General features: G+C 56.6%; 4 protein-coding genes across 8 annotated transcripts; 3 read left to right on the top strand and 1 right to left on the bottom strand.

Moving 5' to 3' along the window:
* The first annotated feature begins 9 nt into the window (after positions 1 to 9).
* On the top strand, positions 10 to 4,992 carry LOC100547230 (histidine--tRNA ligase, cytoplasmic-like). Of its 3 annotated transcripts, XM_085236469.1 has the most exons (12): positions 10 to 221; positions 295 to 414; positions 799 to 894; positions 1,618 to 1,743; positions 1,861 to 1,968; positions 2,165 to 2,263; positions 2,585 to 2,678; positions 2,883 to 3,010; positions 3,111 to 3,353; positions 3,663 to 3,779; positions 4,035 to 4,181; positions 4,323 to 4,992. In XM_085236469.1, exons 1-12 carry the CDS (start codon positions 57 to 59, stop codon positions 4,377 to 4,379), a joined length of 1,500 nt encoding a protein of 499 aa, XP_085092595.1. In that variant the 5' UTR covers positions 10 to 56; the 3' UTR covers positions 4,380 to 4,992. The 3 variants fall into 3 exon arrangements, with proteins under 3 accessions (XP_085092595.1, XP_085092597.1, XP_085092596.1); XM_085236471.1 differs by lacking the exon at positions 295 to 414; XM_085236470.1 differs by lacking the exon at positions 2,165 to 2,263.
* A 231-nt stretch (positions 4,993 to 5,223) lies between these two features.
* On the top strand, positions 5,224 to 16,608 carry HARS1 (histidyl-tRNA synthetase 1). Of its 2 annotated transcripts, XM_085236467.1 has the most exons (13): positions 5,227 to 5,388; positions 5,467 to 5,556; positions 6,445 to 6,564; positions 6,775 to 6,870; positions 7,419 to 7,544; positions 9,298 to 9,405; positions 11,848 to 11,946; positions 12,794 to 12,887; positions 13,092 to 13,219; positions 13,320 to 13,562; positions 14,550 to 14,666; positions 15,406 to 15,552; positions 16,097 to 16,608. In XM_085236467.1, the coding sequence occupies exons 1-13, from the start codon at positions 5,311 to 5,313 to the stop codon at positions 16,154 to 16,156; spliced, it is 1,506 nt and encodes a 501-aa protein (XP_085092593.1). In that variant the 5' UTR covers positions 5,227 to 5,310; the 3' UTR covers positions 16,157 to 16,608. The 2 variants fall into 2 exon arrangements, with proteins under 2 accessions (XP_085092594.1, XP_085092593.1); XM_085236468.1 differs by lacking the exons at positions 6,775 to 6,870; positions 7,419 to 7,544 and having other exon boundaries at positions 5,224 to 5,388.
* A 219-nt stretch (positions 16,609 to 16,827) lies between these two features.
* DND1 (DND microRNA-mediated repression inhibitor 1) lies at positions 16,828 to 19,518 on the top strand. Its single transcript, XM_085236924.1, has 5 exons — positions 16,828 to 16,839; positions 17,791 to 17,908; positions 17,983 to 18,444; positions 18,526 to 18,912; positions 19,018 to 19,518. Exons 1-5 carry the CDS (start codon positions 16,828 to 16,830, stop codon positions 19,023 to 19,025), a joined length of 987 nt encoding a protein of 328 aa, XP_085093050.1. The 3' UTR covers positions 19,026 to 19,518.
* Positions 19,519 to 21,170: 1,652 nt separating this feature from the next.
* Positions 21,171 to 23,712, bottom strand: WDR55 (WD repeat domain 55). Of its 2 annotated transcripts, XM_085236362.1 has the most exons (8): positions 23,561 to 23,712; positions 23,354 to 23,484; positions 23,026 to 23,126; positions 22,871 to 22,958; positions 22,620 to 22,799; positions 22,438 to 22,537; positions 22,158 to 22,327; positions 21,171 to 21,757 (listed from the first exon to the last, which is right to left on the bottom strand). In XM_085236362.1, the coding sequence occupies exons 1-8, from the start codon at positions 23,576 to 23,578 to the stop codon at positions 21,439 to 21,441; spliced, it is 1,107 nt and encodes a 368-aa protein (XP_085092488.1). In that variant the 5' UTR covers positions 23,579 to 23,712; the 3' UTR covers positions 21,171 to 21,438. The 2 variants fall into 2 exon arrangements, with proteins under 2 accessions (XP_085092488.1, XP_085092489.1); XM_085236363.1 differs by lacking the exons at positions 23,354 to 23,484; positions 23,561 to 23,712 and adding an exon at positions 23,256 to 23,308 and having other exon boundaries at positions 23,026 to 23,219.
* Positions 23,713 to 23,736: the final 24 nt, after the last annotated feature.

Raw genomic sequence — 23,736 nt, 5'->3', positions numbered from 1 at the left:
CCCAGCGGTGCTCTGGTCTCGCCCTGCGGTGGGAACTCTATGGTCCCGGTTTGGCCATGCTGCGGGCGCTCTCCGTCGCCGCGGCCGCCCGGCGCCCGCTGCGGCTCCCCCGGCCCTGCGCGCCCCCTGGGCAGCTGCTGCTCGGGCTGCTCTGCCGGCAGGTGCGGGCGGCGGCGGGTTCCACCGGTGCTGAGTGTGGCTCGGTTCTGAAGACGCCCAAGGTAAGGGCGGCAGGGCATGGCGGTGCGCTCGGCGCTGTCCCGGCGCTCAGCGGCCGCTCTTCGTCCCGCCCAGGGCACCCGCGACCACCACCCCGCGCAGATGGCGCTCCGAGAGCGGCTCTTCCGCACCGTGGTGACGTGCTTCAAACGGCACGGGGCGGCCGCCATCGACACCCCCGTGCTGGAGCTGCGGGTGAGGACTTGGAGCCGTGGTTCGCGGTGCGCTGGGAGGCGAGGGACGTCCACCGGGGTTCCCCAGTGGGAATGGGTGCCTTTCTGTCCTATGCGCTTCTTTCGGGGCACCTCACCCTGTTTGTGTTCCCTGCCCTTTATACAAGGGGCCGGGGGTCTCCAGGGGGATGGAGAGGCCGTGCTGCTCTCACGGGCCTCGCAGACTGAAGAACAAACATTGTACCTCAGTGACGGCTCACAGCTGAGCTTTGGTTGGGGTCACTGCTCAGAGGTCCCTGACCGAAGGTTGCTGACTCCCCTGCTTGTCCTCTGTGCTGAGGACTGCATGCTTTGTGTCTCACTGTGCCTTGCCTCCTCCTCTGACTGTCACCTCGTTTCTCTCTAGGAAATGCTGATGGAGAAGTATGGAGACGACTCAAGGCTCATCTACGAGCTGCAGGATCAGGGAGGAGAGCTGCTGGCCCTGCGCTACGACTTGACTGTATCCTGTCTTTACTGTACACAGAATATGCAGCTTTGGTGGCAGGAGCAGAGACAGACTGAGATTACAGCCTCCTCTGCTTAGTTTAAAGTTATTAGGTAGATCATCTGTGCCCTGACCTGTCTGCAGATCCCAACTTTTTCCCATTATGGTGGCCAAAAGCTCCTTCCCACTAGCCAGTGGACATCCTTTCCAGTCAGTCTGGTATCTGCAGCAAAGCTACTCTTTCATCCCTAGTCTGTGTTCATCCGGTATGCTCCACACTGCTGATCATACTGCTTCCTTGTTACAGTGCCCAGCTCTGTGCCCTCCTGTCCAGGCCATGCCACCTTTCCAGTGTTGTGGTAGTTCTGAGAAAGCAACAGTATTTGCTGCACATAGAAAGCAGGCATCCATCCTGGGCCTTTTCCATCTCCACAACATGCCTAAAAATCTCTTGTGCACTATATGTTGTATTTTCTTTGTGTCACATCTTAAGAAAGCAAAATGACCTGGTAGAACCCTATGTTGGCAAGGTGCTGATGTGCTGTGGTTGTGGAGGAAGTGCAGTTGTGCTACAGGAGCACAGCATTCTCGTGACATTGGTACTCATCATCAGCCAGGCTGTGCTTCAGGCATTTGTACCAGCTGTGTAGGTGAAACGAGGACGGGGAGATTGAGGTTTAGCTTTTTGCACCTCAGAGGTTCTTCCTCGTCCCCATCCTTAACTCTTCACTCCCCCAGGTGCCCTTCGCTCGCTATTTGGCAATGAACAAAATCACCAACATCAAGCGCTACCACATCGCAAAGGTGTACAGACGGGACAACCCGGCCACGACCAGGGGCCGCTACAGGGAGTTCTACCAGTGCGTGAGTGTTGTGGCTCTGTGCAAGCAGAGGGGGGAGAGTGCATAGGTGAACAGCTGAGAGCCAGGCTTCAGCAGCTGCCCAGCTGTGCCAGAGTCTCTGCCTTTTCTTGTGCCTCAGGATTTTGACATTGCCGGCCAGTTTGACCCTATGATTCCTGATGCTGAGTGCCTGAAGATATTGCATGAGATCCTGAGTGAGCTGCAGATTGGGGATTTTCTCATTAAGGTGAGACTAGAGCCAGATATTTTTTACACATTTGTGCCTTCACTTCCTGGCTCTAGTGTGCTGTGGGATTGAGACACCAGTCAAAGAACACAAGCAGACTCTCAACAGCTGTGCTTCTAGCACTCCTTGGACAAGGGCAGGAAGAAATTGCAGTGGAACGTCTTCTCTGAGCTAAGCATGCTTCTCCAACCCTCAGGTTAACGACAGACGAATTTTGAATGGCATGTTTGCCATTTGTGGCATCCCAGAGAGCAAACTTTTAACTTTGTGCTCTACTCTGGACAAACTGGACAAGGTAAGCATTGTGCTCTTACAGCAGATCATTTCCAGTCTCAGGTTGGATGTCAGGTGTAGGGCACTATCATAATAATTAAGCCATTAGTAATTGTAAAGGACATAAAGAGATTCTGGGCTGATAACAGTGGCTAAAAGTAAGACCTGGCATTTTCAGTGATCTTAGTTAACAATCTCTGTGAGATGCACAGAGATCATTGGTAAAGATTGCTCTCTGACAATTATGTTACATTCCAGCATATGTTCTGGATACAGGGGCCTCTGGAGGCTGTGGCTGATGCGAATGTTCTGCAGTGACAGATGCTCTTTACTCACTTTGTAGATGCCGTGGGAGGAAGTGAGGAGTGAGATGGTAGGAGAGAAGGGTCTCTCACCTGAGGCTGCAGATCGCATCGGGGAGTACGTCCAGCTTCATGGTGAGCACGGTGGGATCCAGCCCTTGCCCTCCCTCCTGCTCTGTTGCTCTCCCCATGAGTGCAGCTGCTCTCCTCCATGCCAGGCAGGCCGGGACAGGTGTGACCTGGGCAGGGATGGAGGGGCACAAAGCAGCACACGTGGCAGCCTGGGTCATTGCAGGTGCTGCCGCGCTGGCTGACCTGAGACACAACTTGTCCCTGCAGGTGGCATGGACCTGATTGAGCAGCTTCTCCAGGACCCAAAGCTGTCCCAGAACAAGCTGGCCAAGGAGGGGCTGGGGGACATGAAGCTGCTGTTTGAGTACCTGACGCTGTTTGGCATCGCGGGGAAGGTGAGCAGGAGCAGAGGCAGGAGGGGGTGCTGCCCTGCTGGCTGGGCAGCCCTGGACCCCTGTCCACAGTTGCTGAAGGGCTTTCTTTTGTGTCCTGCAGGTCTCCTTTGACCTGAGCCTAGCACGAGGCCTGGATTACTACACAGGGGTGATATATGAGGCTGTCCTGCTGCAGCAGGAGAATGACCATGGAGAGGAGTCAGTCAGTGTTGGGAGCGTGGCTGGAGGCGGTCGCTATGATGGGCTGGTGGGAATGTTTGATCCCAAGGGACGGAAGGTGCCATGTGTGGGGGTCAGCATTGGGATTGAGCGGATCTTCTCCATCCTTGAGCACAGAATGAAGGTAGGTGCTGCTGGCAGTGTTTTATATGGGGGAGGGCTCTCAGAAGCAGTTATTTGTAAATTGAGTGTTGAGGAGGGAGGATTTTGCAGGCGAGGATGAGTCATCTCCAGTCATCCGCCTAAACATCCATGCAGAACATAGAGCCCATCGGGTTACAGTTGTGAGCAGCATTTTGTAGCAATCACTAAAGAGGTTTCAGAGAAAGCCCCTCAGTTATTTTTAGGTCAAGTGTGATGAAATAAGTGAGCTGCTGCTACCCGGTGCATTCAGCTGACACAGGTGCTTCCATGAATGTGTCTGTCTCCACAGGCTTCAGGGGAGAAAGTCCGAACGACTGAGACACAAGTGATGGTGGCTACGCCTCAGAAACATTTACTCAGTGCAAGACTGAAACTCATCTCTGAGCTCTGGGATGCAGGAATCAAGGTAAATTTAGGGTGTGGGCTTGGTGCTGGAAGGTGTCAGTGAGGGAGAGCCTCAGTGAAGTTTTAGAAGAGCCTGACTCTGCTGACTGGCTGTGCAGCATTGGGGTCTGCATGAGATCAAGAGACCTGAGAGCACTAAAAGCAGCTGCTGGCTGCAGGAGCAGTGAGATTTCTGTGGAGTTGTAGTGCCTGCTGTTTTGTTCCAAGATCCACCAGAGCAAATTTGCACTGATGATTCACCACTGCTTCCTTCTAGGCAGAAATGATGTACAGAAAGGACCCTAAACTGCTAAAACAGCTGCAGTATTGTGAAGACACGGGCATCCCCCTTGTTGCCATTATAGGAGAGCAGGAATTGAGGGATGGAGTTGTCAAGTTGCGAGATGTTGCTACAAGAGAGGAGGTGAGAATGTCTCTACAGCAAGTTTCAGAGGTGTTTCCAAAATCCAGCTGGTCCCAAAAGGCTCTGGGTTTTCCTGGAGCTCCACTGAAGAGCTGTATTGTGGATCTGGCAGATAAGTGCTCCTTTCTGCTTGCTTTGTAGGTTGATATCCCAAGAGAAGAGCTTGCTGCTGAGATCAGAAGAAGGCTGGTGCGCTAGGACTTTTCTGTCCAGAGCTGCACAACTGGAAACCCCACTGCCCATAGCCATTACCTTCCTGCTGAAGTCTCCTCAGTACCCACTGTGATTAGGATTGCCTGGCAGTCTCTGGCCATGGCAGGGGGCAGAAGGAGCAAGCAGGTTTTAAAAATCACATATAGTGCCATACCCTGGTTAACTGCTGCTGGCCAGGCTGAGCTTCTGTGCCCTGAAACAGCGTGATGTGAGGCTGAGCAGGGGCTCAGTGCTGGTGGACAAGGTGGCACAGTGCAGGCAGACGGACGTGGCCCAGCAGCTACAGCCAGTGAAAGCCGAGCCCCTGCTTGGCTCGGGGCAGGGCTGGCTGCGCACGGCAACACCTCTTGCCTCATGGAGTGGGCTGTGCTGCTGCTGGGAAACTGCAACGCGGCCTTGTGAGGAGCCGCCCGCGGTGTGCAGCCAGGCGGAGCTGCGGGCAGCCGAGTGCTGCTGGTGGTGACCGCCGGCGTGGGGTGGGGTGAGACCTGACCCTCAGCACCGGGAGCACGGTGCTCCTATGGGAAGCAGGCGAGCGGGTCGGCGGCGCTGGAACCGCTTTGTATGTTGTTACAAAATAAAACAGAAAGAAAAAGAAGGCTCCGCAGCCATCGCTCCGCCTGCTGGGCGGGCGCGGTGCAGCGCGGCACTGCGAAGGCGCGGGACCGGGAGCTGTCCGAGCGGCAGTGCGCATGTGCGGTCTGGGGCCAGACCGTGCGCAGGTGCAGTTCCGGGAGCAGTCCGGAGCGGCAGTGTGCATGTGCAGTCCGGGGCCAGACAACGTGGAGGTGCCGATCCGGGAGCCGTCCGGAGCGGCAGTGCGCATGTGTAGTCCGAGGCGAGGCAGTGCGCAGGCGCGGTCTCGGGAGCCGTCGGGAGCGGTAATGCGCATGCGCGGCGGGGCACAGAGGCGGCGATGGCGGACGAGGCGGCGGTGCGGGAGCAGGCGGAGGTGGTGCGGCGGCTGAAGCAGGACAAGGCCGAGCCCGACGAGGTGCGGCTGCGCTCTGAGGGGAGGGGCCCGGTGCGCGCGGGGCTCGCCGGGCTCACCGAGCCTTTCTTTCCCTCGCAGATCGCCAAGGAAGTGGCGAAGCTGCTGGAGATGAAGGCGCGGCTGGGCGGAGAGGAGGGGAAGCACAAGTTCGTGCTCAAGACCCCCAAGGTGAGCTCCGCCGGGCGCCGTGCCGCTCCGCCTCGCTGCCCCGAGTGGAGATGCGGGGAGCGGCCGTTCTGCCCAGCGCAGCTCTGTCCGGCCGTTTTGCCCAGCGCAGCTCTGTCCGGCCGTTTTGCCCAGCGCAGCTCTGTCCGGCCGCGGGCGTTGCTTTGTGCTATTCCGGCAGCCCTCCCTGCGCGGCTGGGAATGCGATTTGTGCTGAAGGCTCTTTGCGTTCTTCGTATTTCAACGCTAGCAGCTGTCCTGAAAGGCACTGCTTTGGTGCTGGGGCGTGGAGATGGTTATGGATAATATGAGTACAGGTTGCTGTATAAAAACTGTGGCCTTAATGCCAGTGACTTAAAGGACATGCTTCAGGACTGCCTCCCTTGTCCATTTCCTTGTTTTAGTGAACGCAGACTGTGGTGCGGGGCCTGGGAAGAGAAAGGTCTCGCTATTCAAATATGCAGAATGAGGATTTTGTGGCTCTCTGGGTGTCAGGAAGAATGGTTTGTGTTTCCAGCCTGTCCCAGCTGCACCAGTGCAGTGCTGCAAGCCCCTCGTTGCTGCACCACCCTGGTGGGCTGCTCCTGCTGTCTGCTTCCACTGATTGTTGGGCCCTTGAAAATGAAAGGACCAGTTAATTGACAGTGAGTTACGTGTGCCTGGAAACCTAAAGGCTGTCACTGCAATAATTCAGCGACTCTTAACAGTGGGGAATAGTAAAAAAGGGACCCATACTGGTGAATTTAATGAATATCAGATTGTCAAAATACAGGCCTGATCTTTCTGGCCTTTTAAGCGATGGATTCTTTGCATCGCTTCTCACATCTGTCTGTCATTACGTACTTCTAACCCAACGTGCTCTTTGCTCTTCTTTCCCTCACCACGTCCCAGGGCACACGGGACTATGGCCCCAAGCAAATGGCCATTCGTGAGAGAGTCTTCATTGCTATCATCACCTGCTTCAAGCGCCATGGAGCAGAGGTCATCGACACACCAGTGTTTGAGCTGAAGGTGAGTGAGAGTGCAACACATCAGCTGAGCTGATGGGGACCTCGCACTTGGAAGCCCCTCTTTATGGCTGAGCGTTCTCCTTTCATCTTCTAGGTGTTCTCTCTTTCCTTTCTCTCTTTATTCTCTGTGCTTTAGGGTTCATCACTTGACACTGAAGATGCTGTTTGTTTGTGTGTCCTTTTTTTTTTTTTTTTTTTTTTTTCTCTGTAGGAGACACTGACGGGGAAATATGGAGAGGACTCGAAGCTTATCTATGATCTGAAAGATCAAGGAGGAGAGCTGCTGTCCCTGCGCTATGACCTAACTGTATCCTGCAATCCTCAGCCAGTGCTGAGGGGTTGTTGTCTTTGCTGCCCTCCTTCTGTGGCAGCGCTGCCCAGAGCAGCAGGGAGGAGGAGGGTGGGAGGGCAACCCCTTGGTACTGACCCCCTCCAGGCAGGGAGAATGTGAAAAGGTAATGTGGCACAGTGGGTGCAGAACTGCTGCTTAGTTATTTATGCTGCCTGTTGCTTAAATTAGTCAAAGTAACGCTGGTAGGTAGAGAGAAGGAAGATCTCTGCTGAGCGGAGTTCTTTCTACAGCAGGGTACCCAGACTAGGCGGTGAGGCAGCGCTGAAAGGTGCCCATAAGGTCAGTGTGGCAGGATGTGCGGGCTGTATCTGGGGTGTTTGTGGAGACCTTGAGGAGCTGTGACCAGTCCAGCATCTCTTAGCTGTTGCTTTGACCCACAGGTGTGTGCCATGTGTGGTGCCGTGTGCCTGTGCTGGGGAGACAGCGAGGCTGCAACACTGCCCATGGCTGATAACTGGGTGGGGTGATCCCTCCTCCTTCCCATCCTTAACCCTGGGTCGCAGGTGCCCTTCGCTCGCTATTTGGCAATGAACAAAATCACCAACATCAAGCGCTACCACATCGCAAAGGTGTACAGACGGGACAACCCGGCCATGACCAGGGGCCGCTACAGGGAGTTCTACCAGTGTGTGAGTGTGGCAGCTGCAGTGCTGGAGGCTGGGCAGTGGCTGTGGGGACGTAGGACTGTGGCTGTTATCCTGCAGCCACCTTCCCTGTAGCTCTGGGAAGCTCCTCGTCTCCATCACGTTCCCCTTCGGGTTTGAAAAGCAGCTCAAGAGTGGGAGAGGCTGAGATCGTTGGCTGTAGCACAGAGCAGTGCTTTGCCAGGGGTCTGAGCCATTGTAACTTCTGGGTATGGGTGGCACTTTGCACTGTGGAGGGCAGCAGCTCCTTGCTCCATCTCACAGTGCTTGCCAGTTTGATTGAGGGGAAGAATTTCCTGGGGATCCCAAATCTGGTTCATGCATCTTGCTCACACACTCAGCTGTTCAGCTCTTGCCAGAGGAGCAACTTAGCCACAGCACCCATTGCATCCATCCCACGCTTAGTCCATTTTATTTCAAAGTAAGGGAAAACCCAGAGGCCAAATTACAGAACAAAGAAAGCAATTTCCTCTGTGACTTTCCCAGACAAGTGTGGTAGCCCTGAGGAATGGATTTGTTCCACTGTGCTAACACCACTCCGAGGGCTTTGTGCCACAAGTAAACTTAACTGAGAATATTTCTGCTTTCTCATAAAATTCCTGATGATACCTTCCAGCTTCTGACCTTGGTGGATTCCCTTTTTCAGACAACTTGGGATATTTCCAAGGTCTCATTTGTAGGCTAACTGGGAAGTCTTCTTGCATCCAGGCAAAACTTGTGTTTGACTGTTCACTTTTCCTTGTGCCAGTGCAGTTCTTCAAATGGTGCTCTCCTATTTAAGTGGGTGTCCCTAGATACTGGTTTCTTCCCTTTCCCAAATGAGCCTTTTGGAAATGTTTAGAGCAGTCTTCCTCTCCTAGCCTAGGTGGGTCAAGCTGTTACCTGCTCTCCCTGGAGCTGCTTTGCTTTGCTGCTCTCTAGTACCTGGTGTACCTTGTAGCTGTTTTCTGCATCCTTTCTTAAGTGTGACTGAGCAGCCCTTGAATATTTGTGTGTTTTTTTTTTCCCCAATGTCCTGCCCAGCTTCCATGGGGATTGCATCAACCCTCTTCAAGTTCAGCTATCAGAGGACTGACTGATGCAATCACAATTCGTTCCTTCTCCATTGTCCCATTTTATTTTGGAAGCTTGGTGAAACTGCACTGAAATTTACTCACCATTCAGTCCCATGTCCCTAATTGTTCTTTTACTCAAAGTCTGATAGAAAACTGCGTTTGGGGATTTGTAAATGGGAGGTGAACAGAAGGTTTCCTTTTGCTTCTGTGTTTTTCTTCTCTGAATTTTGATGCTGTCTGTCCTGTTTTCCTACCACGGGGTACTGAAACATCGTGCTAGTAAGCTGTAGCTGTACATACTGGTGCTTTTTCTGGCAATCCACGGTGGAGGCCACTCAGAGATTTTGATTTCATTTTCTGTCTTTGCAGTTGAAACTTCGGTTTTGTGTCAGTTGAGATCACTTCTGCTGTCTTATTCCCAGTGTGCCTTAGCAGTATCCTGATTTGCTTGTTCATTTAGAAGGGGAAAATAAAAAAGAACATTTTGAGGATCAAAATCTCCTTTCCTTTCTGATTCCTTTGTTCAATTTATTTGTTCTTGATGATCTCTGTCTTTGTTGTTGTTTTTCCGCCCTGTTTTTGCTGCCTTTTGTAAACAAAGTGCTTTTAACAGCAGAGTCGAAGCTGTGGCTGCAGCCATACCAGCAGTGCTGAAGTGCTCTCTGCCTTTTCTTGTGCCTCAGGATTTTGACATCGCCGGGCAGTTTGACCCGATGATTCCAGATGCTGAGTGCCTGAAGATAGTGCACGAGATCCTGAGTGACCTGCAGCTTGGGGACTTCCTCATTAAGGTGAGGCCAGGACTGGGTCCTCAGGCAGGTGTCTTTGGGCCACAGTGGGAGGCAGCGGCGGTTGCACTGGGTGGTTGTAGCACCTGCCCACTGAGGCCAGATCCGGAGCGCTTGTCACCTTGCCTCTCTGCCCTCTTGTGGTGTACGTGCTAAGAGGCTGTGCGTCATCTCAGGACCTCTGAGGTGGGAATGCGAGGAGGTTTCCTGAGGCCGTAATTAGCAGAGTTCTCTGTAGCATCTGCCACGGTCACCTGCAAAACATCCAGCAGTCAAGGAAAAAGCTGACTGTTACATTCACTGCCTGCAGTTAAATACAATCTCCAGCCCAGGGTTCCTGCCCTTGTCACAGCTGTCTCTGTCCCTTTAGGAGGGATATCTCCTGTGTGTGTGCGCCATGCCACGAGCAAACTCCTGCCTTCCATCACCTCCTTCCCAGTACTGAGCCCCTTCCAGAGGAAGAGCAGTGCTCTAATGGGGATTAGGCTGAGCTTGCTGTGTGCTTCAAAACACCTCTCTTACCCTGGTGTGGCAGCACATGGTGCTCAGCCGGGATGGGAAGGCTGTAGGAGAGCAGTGGGTAGGAGGGCCTGATGTGTTGGAGGTCAGCAGGGTTGCTGTGCTATGCAGGGAAGGAACAGTGTGGGCTGGGTGCTGCACCCTGAACTGCCAGCCCTGTCCTGTGCTCGGTTACCTGCCCAGGGACCTGTCAGAGATGAGCTGAAGTGCTGTGCTTAGGAACTGCCTCTCTAGATCTAGTGCAGCTGGGTTGTGTTTGGCCAGTGGCCACAGAAAAGGTCTTTGAGGATGAGCAGGCATCCCAGCAATGGGGAACAGCAGAATAACTTGTCTGCAGTAGAAAGGACTCTGTGTCTTCTGTGGGGGACTGTTGGGATATACTGATGCTGGAGGGTTACATCCTCCCAAGTCTTTGTTTCTGTCTAATTTAACCGTGCGTGCTCTCGCTACCCATGCAATGTTGAATTCAGCTAAGCTCTTGGTCTCAATAACCTTCTCTTACAGAACATAATTAAACCATGGAATTGACTTGCGCTATCAAAAAAAGAAAAAGGAAAAGGAAAATCTTAGAGCAAGGTTTTAAAGTATCCAGTGTCCCTTTGTTCTTGTACTGGCAGTGCAGGGAACACAGTGAATTAATCTCCTAAGTCCGGTCTGTTCCTGAGCTATTTTTACAAATCCACATATGAGATGATTTGTAGGCTCCTGTATTGGATTTACATGGCCAGGTTTGGTAGTGTGAGCACTGCAAGAAGAGATCAGGGGCTGCCCTCGTGTTGGACAGAGCCAACTCTAGAGGGAATCATCACTGGCCCAAGCCACGTTTGTGCCAGAGCAGAACTTCTTGTGCAGCCAAGGGAGCAGCAGGTTGTATCTCTGCAGCCTGCTGGAACCTCTGGAGCACCTTGCACTGCAACAGGCAGATCTGTAGAGGGATCAGTTTGGGAAGGGCTGTGTGCTGGAGGCCAGAGCCCACACCGGGTCAGGGAGGAGCACGAGGTGAAGGGAGAAGAAGAGACCGTGTGTTGTGGTCTCCATCCACACGCAGTGCTCACAGGGATGTACAGAGGAGACAGAAAAGTAGGGAGTTGAGCCTGGGAAGGAGCGGTGAGGGGAAGGTTAGTTTGTTCTTTCTTGCTTGCTTTCCTACTCAATTTTTAATAGGCTACAAATTAATCTTCCCCCAGCCAAAGTCTGCTTTGCCCTTGATGGTAACCGGTGAGTGATCTTCCTGTCTTTGGCCAGACCCACGAGCTTTTTCATCTCCCCTCCTGTGGAGAGCAGGTTGGTGGGTGCCTGGTAGTCAGCTGAGATCAACCCATTGTAGTGCTGCTGCTTTTCCTTCTTTCTGAGTGTCAGCAGCTCCAGGAGGAGAATGTGATGGCTCTCCCCAAGCCTGACAGTTTGACTTAGCTGGCTGCTCTCAGGGGAGAGGCAGCTTAGCTCCCCAGGAATGGGGAGAGAGAAATTACCAAGAAGCTATAAGCAGCAAAAAATGTTGGCAGCCTCCCCACAGGCTGATTTCAAGTAACTGTTAGTTTGATTCTTCTGCCATCCTTGCTTCTCTTTGCTGTTCCAGCTGACTCTGACTCACCACATTCTTGCAAATTTTATTTTCTCACTTTTCCTCTCCTAATTCACAGTGAAACTTTACCCCCTTCCAACTGTGGTTTCTTGAGCATTTAGAGAGGTATGTGGGCAGAAGGTTTTGAAAATGCTTAGAGCTGTCTTTGTTTCACCCTGGATTTGCACTGAGATATAACCTGAACATCAGAACGCCAGAGTTTCTGGGGCACAAGTTTCCCATGGAGGTAGGATGGCTGCTAGTTTCTCTCTTCTGTGCTTAGAACTAGAGAGAAGAAAAACTGAGCTCATCTCAAGCACTTGCTTGAGCTTGTGGTAAATGGCTTTCTCCTTGTCTTCCAGGTCAACGATCGGCGCATCCTTGATGGGATGTTTGCAGTTTGTGGTGTCCCAGACAGCAAGTTCCGAACGATCTGCTCCAGTGTTGACAAACTCGATAAGGTATGGGCTGCTCTGTGAGTCTCTGTCCTGTGGGCTCTCAGTGAGGTCACAGCTGTGACCTATTCATAAGCACTGCATGCAAGCGAGTGCTGTTCTCAATGGGCAACGTGACGTCTGGCATTCTGGCTGAGAGCACAGAGCCTGCAGCAGCTTTTGAGCATGATCAGGACTTCAGTGTACAGCACACAGTTGTGGCTGGTTTGGGACCTGCGGGAGATAGGGACGTCAGAGATGCAGCAAAGGGAAGTGAGGAGGACACATATGGGCAAGGCTACAGTGTTCAGCGGGAGGCAGAGGAATGCATTTGGAGTGAGAAGGTGTAAGAGACCAGAAATACAAGCCTGAAAAAAATTATCAGCAGCACTTTCCTGCCCTCTGGGCAGGGGAGGGGTGGTCAGTTTGATATGTGCTGCAGTGTGTGCATCCTCATAGCATGTCTTCACTTTCATCTGCTGCTGTCATCAGTGCAAGGTTGTTTTCCTAGGAACACAGTTTGGTGCTGGTGCAGCATCCCAACAGGGCACGTGCAGTCACAGGAAGAACATACTGCTCAGTGCAAGTCTTGGGGCTTTCAAGTTTTTGGGCAGCTTTGGTGACTGCAGGATTAGGATACAAAAACACCATGTAGAAGTGCAAGAGATGGAGTTACAGCCGTGCCTGAGGGCATTTAATCTGCTGCTTCACTCATGAACCTTTTAATCACCTCAGTGCGGATGGAGTTCAGCACTGCAGAGATGTGCTGAGGGCAGGTGTTTGATCCCCTGTATGGGGCAGTGCTATCAGAGACCTTCCTCAGGAGAGACCACATCCCTGAGGCAGTGGCTGATATCGTTCTCACCCCTCACAGATGCCGTGGGAGGAAGTGAGGAGTGAGATGGTAGGAGAGAAGGGTCTCTCACCTGAGGCTGCAGATCGCATCGGGGAGTACGTCCAGCTTCATGGTGAGCACGGTGGGATCCAGCCCTTGCCCTCCCTCCTGCTCTGTTGCTCTCCCCATGAGTGCAGCTGCTCTCCTCCATGCCAGGCAGGCCGGGACAGGTGTGACCTGGGCAGGGATGGAGGGGCACAAAGCAGCACACGTGGCAGCCTGGGTCATTGCAGGTGCTGCCGCGCTGGCTGACCTGAGACACAACTTGTCCCTGCAGGTGGCATGGACCTGATTGAGCAGCTTCTCCAGGACCCAAAGCTGTCCCAGAACAAGCTGGCCAAGGAGGGGCTGGGGGACATGAAGCTGCTGTTTGAGTACCTGACGCTGTTTGGCATCGCGGGGAAGGTGAGCAGGAGCAGAGGCAGGAGGGGGTGCTGCCCTGCTGGCTGGGCAGCCCTGGACCCCTGTCCACAGTTGCTGAAGGGCTTTCTTTTGTGTCCTGCAGGTCTCCTTTGACCTGAGCCTAGCACGAGGCCTGGATTACTACACAGGGGTGATATATGAGGCTGTCCTGCTGCAGCAGGAGAATGACCATGGAGAGGAGTCAGTCAGTGTTGGGAGCGTGGCTGGAGGCGGTCGCTATGATGGGCTGGTGGGAATGTTTGATCCCAAGGGACGGAAGGTGCCATGTGTGGGGGTCAGCATTGGGATTGAGCGGATCTTCTCCATCCTTGAGCAGAGACTGGAGGTGAGTGCACTGGTTCTCAGCTAAGCACAGGGTTTGCATTCTCCCCATGCATTTATTCCAGTCCAGCAAATGCTGAAGTGGGTCTTTGATAGAGAACCTATCCAGGCCCCTGCTGTGCCCTACAGTAAGAAGTCAAAACAAGTTCAGTCTCCTGTTTTCTCTGGCATCAGACATGATCCCTTTTCTGCAGTCCCCATTACAGCTCCAGCTGGAGGGAGCACTGATTTCCAGCTGTATAAGGTGCCTTGGTCAGATGCCCCAGTGTTCCCCCTGCACTAGGCATCCCTGTGACCACAACGCTTCGATGGCAAGCCAGTACTGCAAGGTTCATGGGCAAACAGTCTTGCACATGTGCCCATCCTGCTGAGAGCACTACAAAAACCCGATAGGGGCTGGATGTCCCATGGTAGGGAGTACAGTGCCTTTGTCAGGGTTTGAGGTACGATTTTCCTCTTCCCTCCTCCTCAGAGCTGTTCTACCCATTTGTTCTCAGTCCCGTTCATGGATGCTAAAGAGGTCTTGGTTAGGATTCCAAAACGCTGCCATGCATTTTCCTTCCCCACAGTCCTGTTGTGGGGAAAGCTCTTGGCATCCTGACCCAACTGAGACTGACAGAGCTGGGACATCTCAGCTTGCTGTTGTTAGCCTAACCCATAGTTACAAGCCCAGCTGTAGAATGTGCAGCTCCCACAGGGCTTGCTGCTCTCAGCCACTCCAAAGAGATCTCCCAGAGGCTGCAGGCCCTTGGGTCTGGAGGGACAATGTAGGCAGAGGTTGGCAGTGAAATTAGTCATTCTCAGCATGTTCTCCAGCCTGTGCACACCTGCAAGCACAGAAAGGAGGCTAGGATAAGCACCAGAACGTGGAACAATCACAGGTGTTGAGATTCTAGGATGGGTCCCTGGGCACTGACTGCCCAAAGTGTTCTTAGAGCCTTGGATATGTCTGTGTGTCTGTAGAATCTTTTGAGTCTTGTCCACTTTCTAGGCCTCGGAGGAGAAGATCAGGACAACAGAGACACAAGTGCTCGTGGCCTCTGCCCAAAAGAAGCTCCTTGAAGAGCGGCTGAAGCTCATCTCTGAGCTGTGGGATGCTGGAATCAAGGTATAATCAGGTGACGGCCACGTCAGGAGCTGCCTGCTCCGTTCTCTTCTTTCTTACACCCAGAAATGGACGACATCTGACTTTGCTCTGGGAGGAAGGAATCACAGGGAGAGGATGGGCAGCAGACTGCCTTTCTGAATGGAGCTTGCCTCTTTGTGTCCTAGATGAGGTGTTTTCCAGGGGGTGCTGGGTGATACGACTTGCTTGGCCCTACACTGCAGCAGAGGCTGTTGTGGATGCTCAGGATGGATTGCCAAAGCAGGGCAGCACTTCAACCTCTGCAGCTGTGATGTCGTGTGCCACTTCCACCAGAAAACACGATGTTGCAGAGACTTGCAAGGAGGGGAGGAGCCTGGGCTGTGTTTTCCATTGTCTAAAAAGCCACCTGTGTCTGTGCACTGCTCCTGCTGCAGGTAGTCTGCCGTGAGACCCAGCAGAGAAGGGATGCTCCACAGGGCTTCTGAGCCTCAGGAACACCACAGATGTCAGTCCTGGTCTGACACACACTAGAGCTGACAACCTGGTGCTTTCCCAGGAGCAGCAGTGTCTTCCAAGTTCCTCTGAGCTGTGCTGCATTACTTTCTAGCTGCAGTGCCCTGCCTTTTGATGTCAGCCAGTCTGTACATACCTCCCATTCACGGGATAGCAATTGGACTGGTCTGGAAATGCTGATGGAACGATGGGGCACAGAGCAACAGGCCAGTGCTGAGAGCAGCCTTGTGCTCTGGTTCCCTTCCAGGCAGAAGTACTGTACAAGAAGAACCCCAAGCTCCTGAATCAGCTGCAGTACTGCGAGGACACGGGCATTCCCCTTGTGGCCATTGTGGGAGAGCAGGAGCTCAAGGATGGAGTTGTCAAGCTGCGGGTGGTGGCAACCAGGGAGGAGGTGAGGCTCTGGTGACTCAGAGGGGGTGAGGGCTGCCCGACCTTCCATCCCAGCTCAGATCTGCCTTCCATGCCCTGTTCAGCCATTGGGGCAGGTTGCGTACAGCTCTGGGAAGTGGTGCAGGTCCGTACTTTGAGTTTGGTACCCAGAGGAGAGTTAAAAGCTCAAGGGCCTGCAGTGAGGGAAGGTCAGCATTGCTCTATGGCTGCTTCCATGTTCCTTCCAGGGTACGGGAGGGGCCTGGAAGTGCCCTGCTGGAACAAGGAGGGGACCCGGTGGCCATCTACGTGCTGGCCTCAGTTTTGGAAAGAGTGGACGAGTGTTGTGCTTGGTCATTGGGTGGGAGGGTTACTTACAGTGCTTACTGTCATGGAGCAGAGTCCAGCTCTGTGTATGCTGCTGCCTGCTTGATCCCCAGAGAGGGACTGGTGCCACGGTGGCACAATTTCACCAAAGGCCGTGAATTACAGCATGGGCCATTCCTCAGGGACCGTGCAGCCAGCTGCTTGTGTTGTAATTATGGAACCTTCTGCTTTCTGTGTAGGTCAACATCCGCAGGGAGAGCCTCGTGGAGGAGATCAGGAGGCGAACAAGTCAGCTTTAGTGCCCACCTGGACAGCTCTTGTCGCTGGGTTCTGGTGAACAGACGTAGTCCTGTACCCACCAGGCTGCTTGGCTCCACCACCCAGCCAGCTGGCAGCAGGTGCAGGGTCAGGGAAGCCTTTGGAGGTTGTATTTATTCTTTGTCTTGCGTCCTCCCCTTCTCAGCGGGAGCAGAGAGGCTGCACTCACTCCTATGAAACGCCCGGCCCTGGGCTGCATCATTGCAAAGATGTTTTGTGAGCGGCTCTGGCACACGCTGCCCTCCCTCCTGTCTGCAGCTGTGCCATGACCGGAGGAGCCCCTCGCTGCCAGCAGCCCCCAGGCTCTTGGCTGAGCTCCTTGTGCCCTTCGCGTTCAATAAGTGTCCGGCCCAGCGTTTCTGCTCTGGCTGCGGAGGGGTTGACCTTATCCCATGCCAAATGTTCCGACGACCAATAAATCTCGTCCATCCCACGCCTCGCCTTTTCTTCCTTCCTCTCACCTGCCCACCTCTGCTCCCGCCGGTTCCTCGGCGGCCCCACGCCAGGAGCGCAGCGCTGCAGGATGAGGGGCTGCGCTGCACCCCCAGCCCTCCGCTCTCTCCTCCCTCCCCGGGGCGGGGCGGTCGAAGCCCAAGGGTGGGCGGGGGCCACGGAAAGTTCCAGAGCCGAGAGGGGGCCACGAGGAGCGGCGATGGCGGAGGAGGTGGGTGCTGTGCGGGAAGGGGCTGCGGGGCGAGGCCGCGCTCGTGGGATCCCCGCTTGTTACGGAACGGCCGTCGGGCTTCGCGGGCACCGCGTGGGGCCGGGCAGGGGCTCGAGCGGCTGCTGGGGGCTCGGCGCCCGTCGGGGCTCAGAACCGCACTGCGCGGCGCTGCCGGGGTCGGGAGCCCCGCGTGGGGCTGCTGTGCTCGGAGCTGACCCCGCAGGGTCCGCGGCTGCGTCCGGAGGGGTGTTCTGGGCGTCGGGAAAGGCGGATCCCCGCGGGGACAGAAACAAGGCGGTGCGTGGGGGTGAAATGCAAGCAGACGGCGTGTTAGCGTGAGCTGGGACCGGAGCGGTTGAGTCGTGAAGGCTGGAGAAGAGCTCTACCGTCATCGACCCACCCCCACCATGCACACTAACCACGTCCCTCCGTGCCGCGTCTCCACGGTTCTGGGACAACTCCGGCGCTTCGAAGGCGCTGATGAGACCGGGCGGTACTTAATGGGTGCTCAGTGATGATGGTGCCGCGTGGGCGGTGTTCTCGGTCCCTCCCTGAGGCCGCAGTGTGCCGGGGGGGTAGGCTGGAGGTGGGAGCTAGCTGTCCGTGTCCCACCCGTCCTGCCTGGGGCTGTGCTCACCGCGGTGCAATGGCTCAGAGCGGCACTTTGCTCCCGCCCTGCCTTGTGATGCACCCAAATCTTTGCTCTCAGAGCCTTTGCAGACATCTCTGGAGGAGCTGTTGGTACCCATGTGCTCTGCCAGAGCTGCTGCTGTTAGGCAGTGGAACGGGAGAGCTCCTTGGGTGCGACCTGAGGGCAGAGCAGCCCCGCATTCCCCCACGTTGCAGCGCAGTGCTCAGCCTGGGGGCCGCGCTTCGGGGTTGGGATGCCTGCAGTTGGGCAGCTGGACGCTTTGCCCAGGGCAGCACCGACCTCCTCACTCCCTCCCTCAGCAGTGGACCAGCAGCATCAACCGGGCCAATAAGGTGGCCCTGCTCACCTGGGTGAGAGAAACCGGCATCGACCTGGTGCAGGTGAACGGGCAGCGGCGGTACGGCGGCCCTCCGCCAGGTGGGTGCCAGCGGCTCGGCGCGGCGCTGCCCAGGGGTGGGCGGTGCTCTGACATTGCATCCGTGTGCCTGCAGGGTGGGTGGGCAGCCCGCCGCCCCCGGGCTCCGAGGTGTACATCGCCAAGCTGCCGCGGGACCTGTATGAGGACACGCTCATCCCGCTCTTCCAGAGCGTGGGGCAGCTCTACGAGTTCCGCCTCATGCTGACCTTCAGCGGGCTGAACCGTGGCTTCGCCTACGCCAAGTACAGCGACCAGCGCAGCGCCGGGAAGGCCATCGCCGCCCTCAACAACTGGGAGGTGCAGGAGGGCCGCGCCATCCTGGTGTGCCGGAGCTTCGAGAAGTGCGAGCTGAGCGTGAACGGGCTGCCCGCCACGCTGCGCCGCGGGGAGCTGGGCGCCATGCTGCTGGAGGTCACCGAGGGGCTGCTGGGCCTAACGCTGCACAACAGCCCCGGCCGCAAGCAGGGCAAGGTCGCCGTGCTGACCTACGGCTCGCACCGGGCTGCCGCCATGGCCAAGAAGGCCCTGGTGGAAGGTACTGGGGGGCAGCGGGGCCGCTGGGCTTAGAGGTGGGGTGGGACGGACTGAGCGTGCAGCTGCTGTGGGTCTCTCCTAGGGAACGTCGGCCTCTTCAAGAAGGCGAAGGTGGAGTGGCTGAAGCCTGAGCTGAAGGAGCAGCTGCGGGCGCGTGGAAAGAAGCCGCCCCCCAGCAACGTGCAGCGCCTGGGGAGCCCCGAGCGGGTGCTGCCGTCCTCGGAGCTGCGCGGTGCGCTGGGCCGACTGCAGGCCTTGTGCCGGCGGCTGCACCTGGGGAGCCCACGCTTCCTCACCAGGTGCGTGCAGGCAGAGCCCGACGGCTGGCAGCGGTACTGGGGCCAGGTGGTGATCCCATCCTACCCCGTGCCCTGCAGCACCTTCCTGTGGGTGCGGGAGGACACGTCGGGCACCGCGGGGCACGAGAAGATCAAAGAGGCGGTAGCACAGCTGGCCCTGATGATGCTGGGTGAGTCCGTTCCCACCTGCCCTCACTACCTGGGGCTCTCCTGGGGCTGGGGGCTGCTGGGGATGGGCCAGAGGGAGAGAAAGAGTGCTCTGCTCTCTCCTGCAGGGTATTGAGGGTGTATGCAGGCACACGTGGTGCCCCAACTATGAAATGAACCCGAGCCACCCGTTGTCACGCCATGGAGCAGAGCTGAGCCCAGTGGGGCCGCGTTCCTGTTCAGCCTTGTTTTGAGTTCGTTGGGGTTTGTTTAAGGGCCATCTGGAGGGCATGGGCGCTGCCCCATTCCCACCAGCGCTGGATCCATTGTGAGCAGCAGGCACGTCCTGCCTGCTTCCATGTTTTCCTGTTGATGAAGTTGTTTTGTGTTGCTGTGGTGCTGCAGGGCTCTCAAGAGGAGCAGCAGCTGCCTGGAAGGATGCGAGCTGGGGGTCTGGCACTGGGCCCCAGTGCCTGCAGCCCCGTTGTTGCCATGAGACAGTCGGGACCCTGGGCTGTTCTGCAGGCGCTGCCCGCAGCCTGGAGGCCAGCGGCCACCTGCTGGCTATTAAAGGAGCCTGGGAAGCTGTGATGGTGTTATGTTGTGTTTTGTTGCTGTGCTTTCCCTGGGTGGATCCCATCCTGCAGCCAAGCCCACATTGGTTAGCTCCTGCTGACGTCACCCCGACGTCACCTCTGCGCACAGTTCCTGAGGCACAGCAGCTGCCACCCGTCCTGGGCCGGCTTTAGCCCAGCGGTTCCTTCGGTTCAAATGTTTGCATTGTGGACTCCGACTGGGGTTCGATCCCGCGGGCACCCCTGGCCCATTTTGTGTGTTCCCATCGTTACTTTTTAACCACTTCAGGGATCAGTGCTCTCCAGCGTCTTCATCAGTGACACCGAGTGGTATCGAGTGCTCCCTGAGCGGTCTGCAGGTGACAGCAAGCTGTGAGGGGACACACCGAGGGACGGGATGCCATTCAGAGAGACCCAGACTGAGCAGTGGGCCCAGGAGAGCATCGTGAGGTTCAACAAAGCCCAGCACACAGCCTGGCACCTGGGCCGTGGCAACCGCCACTGTCAGTGCAAGCTGAGGGGTGACAGGATGGAGCACAGCCCTGCCAAAAAGGACTTGGGGCACTGCTGGGTGGCAGCTGGACATGACCCAGCACTGTGCCCTCGTAGCCCAGAGGGCAAACCGTGCCCTGGGTGCACCCAAAGCAGCACGGCCAGCAGGGTGGTGGAGGGGATCTGCTCCTCTGCTCTGTGCCTCACCTGCAGTGCTGCATCTGGATAGGGAGTGCTCAGCATAGGAGAGACATGGAGCTGTTGGGATGTGTCCAGAGGAGGGCCCAGAAATGCTCCCAGGGGTGGAACACCTCCCTGTGAGGACGGGCTGAGAGCTGGGGCTGTGCAGATGGAGAAGACTGTGGGAGAGCTTAAAGTAGCCTTTTGCTATCTAAAGGGGATGTAAAAAGGAAGGGGACAGACTCTTGCAGGGCCTGCTGTGACAGGAAAGGAGGAAATTGCTTGCTCTCAGTGCCTCTCCATGCAGGCGGGCAGCAAAGCAAGGAATGGCTGCACATATCCCTCGTGCAGGCACAGGTGAGCTAGCTGGAGGACAGCACTCACACCTCAGCTGCACTCACACTTAGCATGCTGTGGTGCTCTGAGCTCCAGCCCTGCACACACTCCTCATCAGCATCTTCCCCTCACCAATGTCCACCACTGTGGCTGTCATTTCTGGGCACATCTTGGCAACAATGCTGCAGGTGGCCTCATCACACATCCAGGTCCCATGCATCAAATTCCACCCACCCGAGGGCTCTGCTGGCCAGAGCCCAGAACTCAGGATAATCCGAGGGGAGAAGCCTACAAGCTGTGCCAGGGGTTGGACCAGGACACACTGCCCTTCCCCTTCTTTCAATGCACACGATTCAGAGCAGGGATGTAACTCAGCCCAACGTTGGAACGCACACCATGCACTGGGAAATCAGGTCCTTGCCCTGCTCTGTATGAGCTGCCAGTGCCTCTCTGTGCCTCCAGCACCTGGAGGCCAACAGCCTCCCTGCTGCAGGGGACACAGAGCAGCCTGGGAGTCTGAGGTCAGCTGCTCTGTCAGGAGGGATAAAAAAGCAGGTTTCCTGCCAAAGAGAGCTACAGTTTGGGATGCTGGCCCATCCATCGGGAGGACTCGCATCACCGCAGTGCCCAGCAGTGGCCCCAGTGTTCTGGAAAGTCTCAGGGAAGTTTGGGCAAGACGAGCCATCAGCACAAGCTGCTAGGAACCAAAAGACACAACATTTTTAATACCTCTGAGGCCTAAGCTTAACAGTTGATCGATGCTTGATGTATCTGCTCAGGATGCGGTGCAGGCTCTGCTGCAGCCTGGAGGAGACACGGCACAGTCCTCACCGACCCCGTGGAACCTCACATCTCACAGCAGACGGGAGCTGCCCCATTTTCTCTCACTGACCCCACCATCTCCGCCAGCACCCTGCTCTGTTCCCAGTCTCAGGACGTCCACAGCCACCAGCAGACCGCAGCCCCTCAGTCACTGTCACTGTCGCTCCCTGTTGTCGCCTCCGCTGTGGCTTCCTGCTCCTCTCGCAGGTCTGCAAAGAAGTCTTCCCCGCTGCCTGCAGCCTTACTGCTCAGGGCTTTCAGTGGCCCCCCCCGCTTTTTCTTCTTGCGGTACTCATCCACCACTATGGAGCCCAGCGAGGAGATGTCCCAGAATTTCACCTTCTGGTCGTGGGCACAGCTGGCCAGGAGCTGCCCACCCGGGGCCACAGCCAGCTGCTCAATGGGCTCCCCCAGGTGCTGCCCGACGCACCCCAGCACCCGGTTGGGCAAAATGTTCACCGCCCTGGGGAAAAGTGAATGGATACAGCACAGTGAGGGGCAGAGCCTTGGGGAATGCAAGCCCACCCCTCCAGCTCAATGCAACCCTTCCAGCATGAGCAGAAGCTTTGCTTGCCCTGCTCTCCAAGGCTCATCTCGCTCTGCACCCTCCCCAGAGCCCTCCCCATTGCATCATTTTCACACAGAGGGTGGCGAGACACTGGAACAGGTTGCCCAAGGAGGCTGTGGATGCCCCATCCCTGGAGGCATTCAAGGCCAGGCTGGATGTGGCTCTGGGCAGCCTGGTCTGGTGGCTGGCGACCCTGCGCAGAGCAGGGGAGTTGAAACTGGATGATCATTGTGGCCCTTTTCAACCCAGGCCATTCTATGATGTGATTCTGTGATCCCACGCCCACAGTGCTGACCTGATGACCCCATCCAGGGATCCTGTGCACACGATGCTCTCTGTGACGGGGACCATGCAGTCCACTGACTCGGCCCTCAGAGAGAAGCGGTCACTGGTGGCCCCGAAACCATTCCAGTTGAAGAGGTAGATGGTTCCTTCGCTGGAGCCACACACCACTTTCTTCCCTCGCTAAGCAAGAAGGGGAGAGAGACCAAAGCACAGGCAGAACACACGAGGCAGAGCATGGGAAGGAAAGAACAGGGCTGTGCTCGTGCTGGGCTGCAGGGCCCCCAGCCTACCTTCAGCAGCACAACCGATGTCAGATCCCCGCTCTGCGGCTCTGAGAGCAGCTCGAAGCGGCGCCTTTTGATGTTGAAGACTCCCATGGTGCCGTCGCCACTGCGGGAAATGGAACGGCCCTGTGGGGTGGGGGCCCAGGGCAGCACCAAGCCCACCACGGGCAGTCCCAGCCCTGCAGTACCTGGCGGTCAGCAGGATCTTCCCGGCCCCATCCACGGCCATGGCGCTGATGTACTCCTCGTGCTGCCGGGCCTCCAGCACGGCGCTGCCCTTGCGCAGGTCCCACACTTTGAGCTCTCCGTTGTCGTCGCCCGTGGCCACGAGGTGCTGATCGACGGGCAGCACGCAGTTGAGGGCCGCGCTGCGGGACCACGTGCGTCAGCAGAGGGCTGAGCCGCAGTCGGGGTTCCCGCAGCCCGGCCCGGCACGCACCCGTGGGCTTTGGCGATGCGCGTCTCCAGGCGGCCGTCCTCCACCGCCAGCACATGGACGGCTTTGTCTTTGGCCACGGTGAGCAGCCCTGGAGACGGAGAGCCATCAGCGCGGCCCCGACCCGGCCACGGCCCCGCCGCCGGCCCCGCACTCACTGTTCCCGTCCTGGGAGAAGGCGACATCGCGGCACGATTTCAGGTGGTGTCCCGAGGACCAGAGCTGGCGGTTGTTCCCTTGCACGCAGCAGTACGAGTACCTGCGGGCGGCCGTGAGGCGGGGCGGGGCCGTGCGGGGCGCCCACGGGTACCCATAGGTACCCACAGATACCCATAAATACAGATACCCATAGGTACCCACAGATACCCATAAATACAGATACCCATAGGTACCCACAGATACCCACAGATACCCACAGATACCCATAGATACTCACAGATACCCATAGGTAGCCATAGGTATTTACAGGTACCCACAGGTACTCACAGATACACGTCGCCGTCCACGTCCCCCACCGCCAGCAGCTCCCGCTGCGGGTGCAGCGCGATGGCGTTGGCCGCTGCCTCCAAGCAGATGTCGTCGGGGGTGTCCCGGAGCTGCGGCTCCTCGGGCGGCTCCTGCGGGCGAGATGGAGCGCGGTGAGGCGAAGCGCGGCCCCGCACCCCACGCCCCGCACCCCACGCCGCTCCGCACCTCCTCGGACTCCGCCATGCCGCCGCGGACAGCCTGCTGCGCATGCGCGGGCTCGGCCGGCGCTAGAGCGCCCCCCGGCGGCCGGGCTGACTGATGCGGAGGACGCGGGTTCGAAGCCTGGGTTCGACTCACAGAATCACAGAATGGCCAGGGCTGGAAGGAACTTCAAGGATCAC

The sequence above is a fragment of the Meleagris gallopavo genome, chromosome 15 (genome assembly GCF_905368555.1).
Source record: "Meleagris gallopavo chromosome 15, MGAL_WU_HG_1.1, whole genome shotgun sequence".
NCBI classification, from domain to species: Eukaryota; Metazoa; Chordata; class Aves; order Galliformes; family Phasianidae; genus Meleagris; species Meleagris gallopavo.
This window is presented reverse-complemented; position numbering and strand designations above follow the sequence as displayed.